General features: G+C 35.4%; 1 protein-coding gene across 1 annotated transcript; it reads left to right on the forward strand.

The window, feature by feature from the left end:
• The first annotated feature begins 131 nt into the window (after positions 1-131).
• On the forward strand, positions 132-10,192 carry LOC132165963 (uncharacterized). Its single transcript, XM_059576681.1, has 14 exons — positions 132-243; positions 635-1,001; positions 1,922-2,096; positions 3,395-3,478; positions 3,562-3,803; positions 3,921-4,140; positions 4,535-4,614; positions 4,966-5,050; positions 5,972-6,103; positions 6,201-6,314; positions 6,427-6,474; positions 8,004-8,088; positions 9,454-9,510; positions 9,669-10,192. Exons 2-14 carry the CDS (start codon positions 775-777, stop codon positions 9,800-9,802), a joined length of 1,683 nt encoding a protein of 560 aa, XP_059432664.1. The 5' UTR covers positions 132-243; positions 635-774; the 3' UTR covers positions 9,803-10,192.
• The last annotated feature ends 1,931 nt before the right edge of the window (positions 10,193-12,123 follow it).

The raw sequence follows: 12,123 nt of genomic DNA on the forward strand, positions 1-12,123 counted from the left end.
CTCGTGCGATCCAACGTAAAAACAATTTTTTTAATATTAGAAAAAACTTAAAAAGAAAAAGAAAAAGAAAAAGAAAAAGAGAAAAGCAAACGTGGAAAAGGTATATAACAAAAGCTCGGACTCCATGCCAATCCGAGAATGCAGGAGTGATTGTCCTCCCCCCCTCTCTCTCTAGGGTTTCGGGGGATCACAGTATTTCTTCTTCTTTGGGTGCTTTGACTCCTTTGACAATTTCATTACGCGGTAATCCGAATTCTCAGCCTTTTCCTTTTGGTTTTTACGGATTGAATGCCTTGGTTTTCAAGCTTCTGAAATTTTTTTTGTTGGATGAAAAATGAGCGAGATTAATATATTCTTAGGAAATTCATTCACACATTGTTCTTGTTATGAGAAGTTAAGGTATTCCGAGGAAAATTGAAGCTTGCTTTTTCTGAATTCTGAAATATCGAAGCCAAATAATGGAAACTTGGGAATTATTAGGAAGATATTGCATTGGATTTTGTTTTCTTTGAGGCGAAAATGAGAGGCTCTTTTTATTTGTGCGATTGAATTTCGTTCCTTTAATGCGCGTGGTTTTATGTTTTCTTAGAGTGGTGCTTCATTTTTTGGGCTAATTATGTTTTGAGTAATGCAGATTGTGCGCCATTGAATTTTTTTTGGCATTTGGGGTTGAATGGTTTGGTGGGTTTTGGGGGAGATTCGGTTTGTGTATCGTGTTATGTAGAGGGATGGTATATAGTGATTTGAGATAGCATTGGGCTTGAAGTGAAGGAAATGGATTCAGCGAGGAGTTGGCTTCAGAAGCTTCAACCGCGGGACAAGTTGAGGGCTTCGACAAAGAGGAAGGAGGGTAATAGTGAAGGGAAGGGTGGGGATCCGGATGTGCAGGGCAGTGCAGAAGCGCTTTCCAATGTCACGAAGCAGAAGGTTGCTGCTGCAAAGCAGTATATCGAGAACCATTACAAGGAGCAAATGAAGAGCCTGCAGGAGAGGAAGGAGCGGTATGGTTCTTTGCCCCTTCGAATACATTGTGGTGAACTTTTGCTTTTGGATACTGAAATACTTGGATGCCAATTTGGCTTTGACATTCTCTATAGAATCCAACGAATTGCATGTGTCAGTGGCCGTTTTTGTTGTTTAATAAGTTGTTTCTCTTCCTCTCATTAACTGGGAAAAAGTTGAATCAGTTTTTAATAATTCTTCACTACGTGTTGTATGTCATAGAAAACACATTTAATTGATGATTAGTCTCAATTCTATCAGAAAGACCTATAGCCTTTAGGGGCTATATATACTCTCTCTTTAAGCTGTATCATTTCCTTCCCAGAAGCCCCCTCTCGCCCTAACAGAAAAATAGGAATTTTACCAGCAAGGGCTGTAAATGAGGGGAGTCAAAAGAAACTGGCAGAGGTAGGTCAACTATTAATAGATCTTATTCTTCTAGGTAGCTGCACTCCTTTTCTTCTTCCTCCTCTAATAGAGTAATGCTATATACTGGACAAGTAAACTCCTTCCATCCCCTCAAAGCTGATCTGCCATGGTCTCCCCATAGCATTTGGTGGATGGAAATTGATTTTTTGGTTGAGGGACAACACCATATTAGCTTTGGGAGATAGAAGGGGATACTTGTCCGGTATATAGCATTACTCCCTGTGATATATTCTAGCAGGTGGAAGTGTGAAGAGACAATAGAGTTAGACGCAGTTTCATCTTAAGGTTTTTTAAGTAATAAAGGCAGAATTTTGCAAGTGTTTCTTGAAAAAGAAAAAAGTATAATAGTGTGAAATTTCCACTAAATAACAGGTGAATATATTTTTAATAAGGTACTTATCAAGAAGAATATTTACATGAATAGGACTAGAGAGTTGAAACTCTGGTGCTTGAGAGTTACAAGATTTCTAATTGTACTTCCCTTGAACAGACGGAATATACTGGAAAAGAAGTTGGCTGATGCTGATGTCTCCGAGGAAGATCAAAACAACCTACTTAAATTTTTGGAGAAGAAGGAAACTGAGTACATGCGCCTTCAAAGGCATAAAATGGGTGCTGATGATTTTGAGTTATTGACGATGATTGGAAAAGGTGCATTTGGAGAGGTATTTACTTTCTTAATATAATGTACTATGATCTCTTTTACCAGCCTTTTGTTTTTCCCTAAAAACTGTTTACTCTAGTCTTCTACTCATTTTTAGGGCAATTACTTATATAGAAGAAAATGAATAGGTTAGAGCACTAGCAGCGGATGCTCTATATGCCATTCCCTTCCTTATGTTTAGGAAAAATTTTAAAAAAACCACAAAAACACACCCACATCAAAAGCCCTATATTTAACCTACACCAAAGGGTATCTATAGTGTTTCCTAATGCATTGGGAAACACGGTAGATACCCAATGCTTTATTAAATTATAAACAAATCATTCTCTCTCCTCTCTCCTTCACATGTCCCAACAATTCTCTTTCTTCTCTCATTGGTTGCAATGATAAAAAGAAATAGTATTTAATTTATATAGGGAAAAATAAGGAAATCTATTGTGAAGTGTTTATTTTTAGGGAATCAAAAAGTAGTTGTATTCCCTAAATTGAGGGAAAATGGTTAGGAAGCTGCTGATAGTGCTCTTAGAATCTACACCCTGTCCAAAAAATCTAGTACGTTTTTGTTTTCTTAAAATATGTGGGGCTTTTTCCATCTTTACATGGTCATTGTGATTGTGTGTGCTTGTGCATCTCTCTCTCTCTCTCTCTTTCTCTCGGGTGGGCTTTTGGTAACTTTCATTAACCAAGTTGTTTTAGTTGTCTTCTCAAGGCTGGCCTATGTAGAAGCATAATCCGAACACGATAATGACTAACTCCTATTTGGAAAATAAAAAGATGTTTAATAACTAAACAAGACTTGACTCTCGCTAGGAAAAGGAAACCTAACAAGAATTAATTAGCTAGAGTCGTAACAAAGCACCTGGTAATCTTGACTCCAAAAAAACCTAGATCTAAAAATTAATGAAGTCATCTTTCTTGTGAGATTAAGGTTAAATTCCAAGATCCTATTCACAAAAGGCAATCAAAATGTTAGCATTTCTCAAAAAGAAGCTAGTGAGATATAGCTGAACTTAGGTGTCATTGTCTGGGACTGCAAGAGATATAGTTAATATGGACTATGTCCTTTTTTGTTCACTTCTTCGTTGTCCCCTAAAAAATTGTATTGGTGTTTGCTTCTAGTTATAAGTTTACTTGGCTTTCGTTGACTAGAACTGCAAGAGATATAGATGATATGGACTATGTCCTTTTTTTTTTCTTTTCTCATTCCTTCATTGTCCCCTAAAAACTTATATTGTTGTTTGCTATTAACTTATAAGTTCATAAATTATAAGCAGTATAAAATTTGCTTCTGTGGTGCAGGTTAGAATTTGTCGGGAGAAGACCACAGATCATGTATATGCTATGAAAAAACTTAAGAAATCAGAGATGCTTCGTAGAGGCCAGGTATACATTTATCGGACTTACTAGATTGGATAACTGAGGTATTGTATTCTATGTTTATTCCAATTGGCTTTTCATCCTTTTAGGTTGAGCATGTGAAGGCTGAAAGGAATCTGCTTGCGGAGGTTGACAGCAATTGCATCGTCAAACTCTACTGTTCTTTTCAAGATGATGAGTTTCTTTATCTTATTATGGAGTATCTACCTGGTGGAGATATGATGACTTTACTTATGAGAAAGGATACCTTGACTGAAGACGAAGCCAGATTTTATGTTGCGGAAACAGTTCTGGCTATTGAATCTATCCATAAACACAATTACATTCATAGGTTTGTGCACTTATATATGTCATGATATATATATATATATATTATGAAATGGATCAGAAAATGTAATTTTATTGGACTGCAAACATAGATTAAGCTTGTAAATGTTACATCTTACAGGGATATCAAGCCTGATAACTTGCTACTTGATAGACATGGACACTTGAGACTGTCAGATTTTGGACTATGTAAACCATTAGACTGTAGTACACTCCAAGAACAGGACTTTTCAATGGCAAACAATGCTAACGGGGCTGCACAGAATGATGGACGCCCTCCAGCTCCAAAACGCACACAGCAAGAGCAACTACAGCATTGGCAAAAGAATAGAAGAACTCTTGTAAGTAGTTGTTATTCTTTGTTTTTCTTTCTCTTTCCCCTTAGTCTAACCCAAAAGTTTTCTTTTTCTGTTATGTAATGATGGCTTATTAATATAAATAGACATGATGTCATCTCTTGCCCCTTGTTTAGTGCCTGATGAGCTCTAGCTCAAATTGCACTTTCTCCTCCCATAAGAAACAAAGGAAAGGTGAGATCATGGGTTAAAAACTCATCGAGTGTCGTGCAACTTACCAATAAAAAAAATTTCATTGTGATTTGAAGAACTTATTTTCATTCATTGGATGAGAATCCATGTCTTTTTTGAGTTCCTGGAAAATTTTTGGTGGTGAATGTCAGAAGCTTTTTTTTAAAAAAAAAGATTTCTCTATGACTGTTGATTTTGGTTATTACAGGCTTATTCTACTGTTGGTACACCTGACTATATTGCTCCAGAAGTTTTGTTGAAGAAAGGTTATGGGTTGGAATGTGATTGGTGAGTTTTGTGCGTGTTTTGTAATGGGTGTTTGGATGTATCATGAAAAATATTCAATTCAATTTACTTGCCAAAATGGAGATTGGCGCTGTATTACACTAAAATTTCAGTTGAGTCTGTTTGTTTGCATGTTGCAGATCAATTTTTTTTTTTTTTAATTCTCGATTTTGTGGCTTGGCATTCGCAATTTGTTTATTTCTTTTACTATGATCATAAAATTAATGGAAATGGGTTGTGTGTCTTTCGATGTTATGGGCCACAAATAATTTCACATTTTTGGCTTGTCTTGAGATGCCATATATTTTAGATCAATATAACTTGGATGAGATCATGGTTATTATTGGTATGCAGGTGGTCACTTGGGGCTATTATGTATGAAATGCTCGTGGGTTACCCGCCTTTCTACTCTGATGATCCCATGTCAACATGTAGGAAGGTACACATTCTCTTTCTTAGACTCTTCATTAGTGCAACAATCTTATCACATTGCATTTTAATACTTTCAAGTTAACATCTGATTTTGACTGAAAGCTCTCTGTTTCTTTTGCCTTTTGTAATCCTACGACGTAAACTGGTCTGTAGATTGCTTCCACTCTTTAATGAAGCGTGGTTAATTGCTTGGTTACAAAGGTTTAACTGAATTGCACTGAAGCACTAGCATACAAAAGATTTCATGATCTTGAATTCCTTGCAATGCTAATGAGCCTGAGTTGAGTGAGCTAAATTTATCTAATAAACAACCCATTGATTCTGAAGAAATCAAATTTGTATTCTGGGGGGTTCCTTATGACTTCCTTTGTTGTTGTTATCCTGAGAATAATGGAACATGGTAAGAGGGTTGAAATAACGAATACACATCAGGGATAACTGACTTTATTGGAATTTAGTTGAACTATCTGACCTGCTCATCACAAATTTCTTCTAAAGACTGCACTTTTTTTTTCCAAACATAAATGTTGATTTCGCAACAGGCTTACTGGTGCAATGATAAGTTAATTTGATTGCTTCTTGGTGGCTCCTCAAACTGGACCTTCTCAAACTGGACCTTTTTTTTTTATCTTTCTTTTTAATGGTTCTTTGTTATTAGTAATGTTTCATCTCTGTCTTTTATAATATGCTCCTTACTATACTTCTCATATAAGCTAGACACTTGGTGAGAAGTGTTGGCATTTCATATATTTTTGTTTAATTTCACGTGGAAACACCCCCACCCCCTAAAAAAAGTAAGAAAATATTTTTGTTTAATTTCATGTGGAAACACCCCCTCCCCCTAAAAAAACGTAAGAAAAACAATTTCATATTGAAGCTGAAGAAATTTTATTACCTTGATGTTCCCATTCTTTCCTGTTTTATGCAGATAGTAAATTGGAGAACTCATTTGAAGTTTCCTGAGGAAGCAAAGCTATCTCCAGAGGCAAAAGATCTTATTAGTAAACTTTTGTGTAATGTAAACCAGAGGTTAGGCTCAAAAGGCGCAAATGAAATAAAGGTGTTGTATGTTGCTTTGTTTTCTGAATTTCTTGGATTTGTTCCATAAGCTAGTAGCAAATAAGGGTAATTACCTTGCTGCTGGTTCATTTCTTCAGGCTCATCTGTGGTTTAATGGTATTGATTGGGACAAGATATATCAAATAGAAGCTGCATTTCTTCCTGAGGTCAATGATGAGTTGGACACTCAAAATTTTGAAAAGTTCGATGAGGTACCAATGTTTTTTCAATTCATTCCTATTTTCATGGAGCTACTTTTGTCTGGGCATTTTTTGTTGCTAATCACTCTTATTTTCCTTCTCTTATTCTTTTGGGTTCTCACAGTCTGATAACCAGGGTCAGGGTTCAACGAAAACTGGTCCATGGAGAAAGGTAAATTTTTGAGTCTTACATGGTCTACTTCTGTGGCTTGTCATTCATTGATATTGCCTTTTAAGCCATCGCTTGGTGCAAGCATTAAGCAGTGTCTATTCCTTTGACCCTGCTTCCTTGGTGATTTGGCAATAAAGGCATTTTAATAATGTCGTCCACTGGTACCTTAGCACTTGCTTTATTGATGAATAATAGCTGTACTTTTGATGCTATTCTGGCTAGGTTTACCGAGAATGTTTTTCATTTTTTTTTATAAATGTATGTGGGCAAGTTTAATTTAAGGAGCAAAGATCAAGAGGTAGGGGTTTTAATATAATTTTTTCTAATAAAAGCTATGGAATACTAAGAAGCACTTAACAAAATTGCATCATAACTTCTAATGTTGTTAAGAACTATGGGTATTCTTCGTTTACAGATACTTATCCAAAAAAGGAAGAAAAAAAAAGGACTCTCGGTCCAAATTTTCTTCTGTTTTCCAATGAGAAACCTAGGCTTTGATATAGATGGACGTATATATTTGGCAAATTTTTGCCCTCTAAATTATCAGGCTGTTTTTTTTTTTTTTTTTGATAAGTAATATTGAATATATAAAAAAACGCAATGCGCCTCTAAGTACACAAGAAAGTATACATAGGTAGCCAAACTTAAAACCCAAAGACAAAACCCAACCCAAAAAGCCCAAACAAGTAGCCACAGCCAAACGGTAAAACCAAAGAAACAGACCCAAAGACTAAAACCCACACTAGCCCAACACCAGCCCTAAAACCCAAATCACTAATAGAGGCAAGGGAGCTCATTCAAGGCTTGAAACTTTAGTTGCTAGTGGTCTCTGGAGCAAATGGCATCGCCTCCCCCGATAAACAAGAGTGGAAGTGAGGTCACTTGTCTAATTCCTTTTGGATTTGTGAGTTGTGTTTACTTATTAAGAAATGTGTTACTTTTGTCAAAATTCTGGACTTCCAAAAGTTGAAGTATGGTTTTCAAGTACCATCTTGGTGAAAGAGGAATTAATTTGTTGAACTTGTAGAAGCTTAAAATCCTAGCCTCAGAAGTGTCTTTATCAAAATTGTTTCTCAAACAACATAGGATGTTAGAATGATGTGTGGTCCATCAAAAGTCACATAATTGATATCATAGATTTGCACTGATGCATAAGCGGATTTTCATAACTGTGATGTTTTAGGCTAGATTTGTGTTAGTCAATGCTCCAGTCAAGATTCTAATGCTTTGTTTCAATGGGGGATAAATCTTCTCTATTTGAATCGTAGAGCTTACTGTTGGTCGACACTCGTGGGTTTAATGGAAATATAAACATTCCTTTCCTGTCTGCAGCCGGTATGGCTTGGAGTGAATGTTTTATAGCCTGATGATTTATGAAAAGTTGTCTTAATTTTTTTTTTTTTGGCTTTTTAGGTTGTGAGATCTTATTAAGATTTTAGGTTTCTGAGTAGTTAGATCTGTCAATATGCGTATCATTTTTTATTTTCTTGTTCTCTTTTTCCCCTCTCACTGTTATCCTTTCTTTGCAGATGCTCTCGTCTAAGGACATCAATTTTGTGGGTTACACGTATAAGAACTTTGAAATTGTCAATGATTACCAAGTGCCTGGGATCGGTATGTCTCTTTCCCTATTTTATCCATTTAGTAGGCTTGGTGGAGGTGTCAGTTCTGGGTATGTTTGTAAATGTTTCTCGTCTAAACTGGATTGTTGTGATACTGTCTGGATTAGTGGTTTATCGTAACCTTCCCTATATGTTTTCAGCCCTTTACCTCATAATTTTTTTTTTCCCCCATGTAATGACCAATTAGAGTGTGGATGAATATAAAACAGTACAATTGTTTTGATCCAATGCATCATTATCACCTATCTGGTATGTTTATATCTCTGGCCTACCTCATGTATACGCCTGGTAGATTAGAAGCAGCAGAGTATGGGTTTTCTAAAGACTGTAAACAACTGCTGAATCTTTGGCTTTCTTGGTGGGGTCGAGGCCCAGCTTTTGCGAAAACAAACAGGCCTATTTTTTACCTTATTGGGTTCCACTCTTGCTATCCATGATGAGAAAGCAGGCTATTACAGCTCTGCACAATTTATAGAATCAAAGTGCGGAACCCTAATGCTTGTACTGCTAGCTTTGGTTGGCCTTGAGTTTGATTTTCTCCAAGCTTGCTAGGACCACACTGTTCAGTCATATGTACCAATTGTTGAAATGAAATGTGCACACCCAATTTGAATTTACTATACCTCTGTGTGAACATACATAAGCCAATCCAGAGAGCAATAAGTATGCACAAAACTCTTAATTGAAGGTACACTACGGAATATGAGACTTTTGCTGATATTCCCATTTGATTCTCTTACCCAATCAAAGGCCCTCAACTATTTAATAGATGTGATTGTGCCACATACTTAAGGTCCTGTGGTTTCAGATAAATCTATCAAAAGATTCCTCACTTTCATGCTTAAAAGCCTTCTAGACCTTTTCTTCTAAAGATTTTTTCTAACTTCATGCTAAGTTGGGGAATCCTGCCCAACCCCTGACTTCTTTAGAGTGCATGTTTATATCATTTAAATGAAAATAACATCTTCTGTGCATCTTTTTTGCTTCTGCACCCAAACTCACAGTTATTTGACTCAAGTATATCGCACGTAGTAGCATGTTAAATTACAAGGTGTCAGATATATGCTTCCAGGTTATGATACTAGCGGTCCCCAACTTCTTTTAATTCCTATTTAGTGGTTTTATGCTAGGTGGCCAAATATCTGGAAAATAAGGATCAATCTGTAAATAGGTAGTCTTTAATTGTTATTGGATTACACTAGGTTGTCTAGGTTGTTTAAACAGGGTGGGTTATCTTCAAAATCAACACACCAGGAACAAGGATGTAGGTCGTTTGCGCATGTTGCTTCACTTCGACAAGTACTTACTCAGGCAATTACCTTTATCTGTAGCTGATTTTATTTCCTCTTCCTTGCAGCTGAGTTGAAGAAGAAACCCAACAAACCAAAGAGGCCGTCCATCAAGTCACTTTTTGGTAGGCTTATAACCACGTTTTTCCTTTGATACTTTCACTTATCTTTCTTAATCATTTTTATTAGTATCCATTTTGTATGTATACTGGATTGGCATTTTTTCTATAAGCAAGACTATTATGTTCTGTTTTTCTCACATCTTGGGGTACACTTACAACAGAGGTTGAGTCTGAAACATCGGAAACATCTGAGATATCCGACGTATCTGCAGCCAGTCAACCTGTACAAGGGAGCTTTTTGAATCTCTTGCCTCCCCAACTAGTAGTATCTGAAAATCAGAATAAATCCTCCTAACTCTGATTTTTCTCTATACGAGTAGCTCCAGCTCATAAGTCCAACGCATTTTGACTTCCAAGTAATTAGGTGTAATTCTTGGGTTCTGCATTTGCTGCATTTGAAGTCGGTGTAGCAGCATGGAACTGAGGGTTTGTTTGAAAACTCAAGCTTTGAAGTGTGAAGAAAGTATGCTGGTTTTGAAGCTACTAATCAGCTTTGAGCCTCTTGGATAAGAATCCTGTAACTTTTTCTGTTACTAAAGATTAAGTAAAACTGAGAAGTAAATACTAATTCTTTCACACTGACATGTATTTTTTTTTTTGTTAATCTGTTCAATAGTGTACAAAGTCACTGCCACTCATTACCATGTATACGTTGTGTTTTTTGTTGGATTAAATGATATAAATTTTTTTTTTTCATTAAAGCTGTTTAATTGTGTTCTTTTAAGATGATATGGTGTTGGACAGTGTGAATTTGTGTGATGATAACTGTGGGGAGGTCTGTTTTCTTGGTAAAACTGCCTTGGTTGGTCCCTTTTGGAATGGGCATTTCTTTAGGGTACCAAATTCACAGTCTAAACTTCCTTTGGCTGGCTGGCACTCCATTTCCTGCAAACAGTGCACTTAATGGGAGGGGGAGAGAGAAAATCAAAGAAAAGAAATAGACATTTCTAATCTTTATTGACTCTTTCTTAATTCTTATCATGAGGTTTCTCCACCTTCAAATTTTCCTGCATTTCCTGAAATGGAGTGCAGAAGATGTATGCTTAGTCATTCCCCATTTGATCTTATTTTGTTCTTGATAATATTTGAAATTCAAGGCCTACTCAATCAAACTCACAAAGATGATTCATTTCATGGTTTATGTAACGTACATTTAAATTATATATATGTATATATATTGAACCATGAAATTGATCGAATAATTTCAAGTGAAATTGAAAGGATCTTAACTTGTTTATATATTAAACAAACAAGTCAAATTTGATTAAGCTAAGCTTGACTTGATTAGGCTTGCATACATGACCTCAATAAATCTTTCCTAAGCTCCAAGGTATGCTTGAAATCTCAGAGAAAGGATATAAAATTGGACGGAAAATTATATTATATGAAAAAATAATTCTATTGCTTGAGTTTGACGAACATAAGCCTATTTAATGCCTTCCAAACTTCAAGTGTTTGCCCTAATTTTTAGATTCAAAAATCAAGCTGAAGCTTGAGCTTTGTATAGGATGTATTGATACACCAATTGGGAATCATATTGACATCCACATAAAGACAACGCATCATTCTAAAGGTATTCTTCCAGGCAATGGCTTGACTGAGTCATCATGGTGGGCAAGTGCCATTTGTCAATATCATATGCCCATCGAACGTCACCATCAATTACAAAATATCTACTATTTTAAGTTGGGGGGAAAAAAAAAATTCCTTTATTTATTTATTTATTTTTTTAAACAATATTACAAATTTTATAACATTCAAATAAACTGACCTGACAATTTACGTAATATTTATCACATCAATTACTAAATTGACATAACAATTTACATGGCTAACTTGACTATTGTGATAAGTCTCACATAGACTAATACATCAAGTTGTAAAAAAATATAATAAAAATTGGATAAATATCTTATAAATTCCTGAGTCAACACACCAAAACATAAAACTTTTTGAATTTTTTTTTTTTTTTTTTTAATTTTTACTTTCCGGGTCAATCGAAAAGGCAAATTAACCCCTACCTTTATATTTTCTCCCAAATGTTTAATGTTGGTCAGTCTCAACTAAACGCATTATTTTGCCATGTTAGCATATTTTATTAATTTAATTTAAAAATTAAATCTAAAAAAAAAAATTGAAGGGGTGGCCAGAAAGCCAATCCTATCTCCTATGGGGTGGCCGCAAGCCACCCCCAACGGGGTTAGGGGTGGCTTTCCGGCCACTCTTAACCCGAAGGCCACACCTTCAATTTTTTTTTTTTAAGATTTAATTTTTAAATTAAATTAATAAAAAAATTAATATGCTGACGTGGCAAAACGATGCGTTTAGTTCGAACTGACTGGCATTAAACATTTTGGAAAAAAATGTAATAATAGGGGTTAATTTGTCTTTTCGATTGACCCAGAGAGTAAAAATTCAAAGAAAAAAAATTTAGAATTTTTTTTTTTGTTTTGGCACAATGATTTATAAGATATATACCCATAAAAATTATAAGTTCGTAAGTCATAACATTGACTAATTCTTAATTTCAGACAAAACAATCAAGTGATGACGCACAGACTAAAATCTCTAAAACATTGTCTGGCAAAAAAAAAAAAATGAGAATCTAATTATATG

Source organism: Corylus avellana, chromosome ca11 (assembly GCF_901000735.1).
Source record: "Corylus avellana chromosome ca11, CavTom2PMs-1.0".
In the NCBI taxonomy this organism is placed as follows: Eukaryota; Viridiplantae; Streptophyta; class Magnoliopsida; order Fagales; family Betulaceae; genus Corylus; species Corylus avellana.

Excerpts from the sequence above, each read along its gene's own strand:
- LOC132165963 (XM_059576681.1), top strand. The coding sequence starts at position 775 with ATGGATTCAGCGAGGAGTTGGCTTCAGAAGCTTCAACCGCGGGACAAG. Across the intron at positions 2,097-3,394 it reads GAAAAGGTGCATTTGGAGAG|GTTAGAATTTGTCGGGAGAA; the intron begins GTATTTACTTTC and ends TCTGTGGTGCAG. Across the intron at positions 3,479-3,561 it reads AGATGCTTCGTAGAGGCCAG|GTTGAGCATGTGAAGGCTGA; the intron begins GTATACATTTAT and ends TCATCCTTTTAG.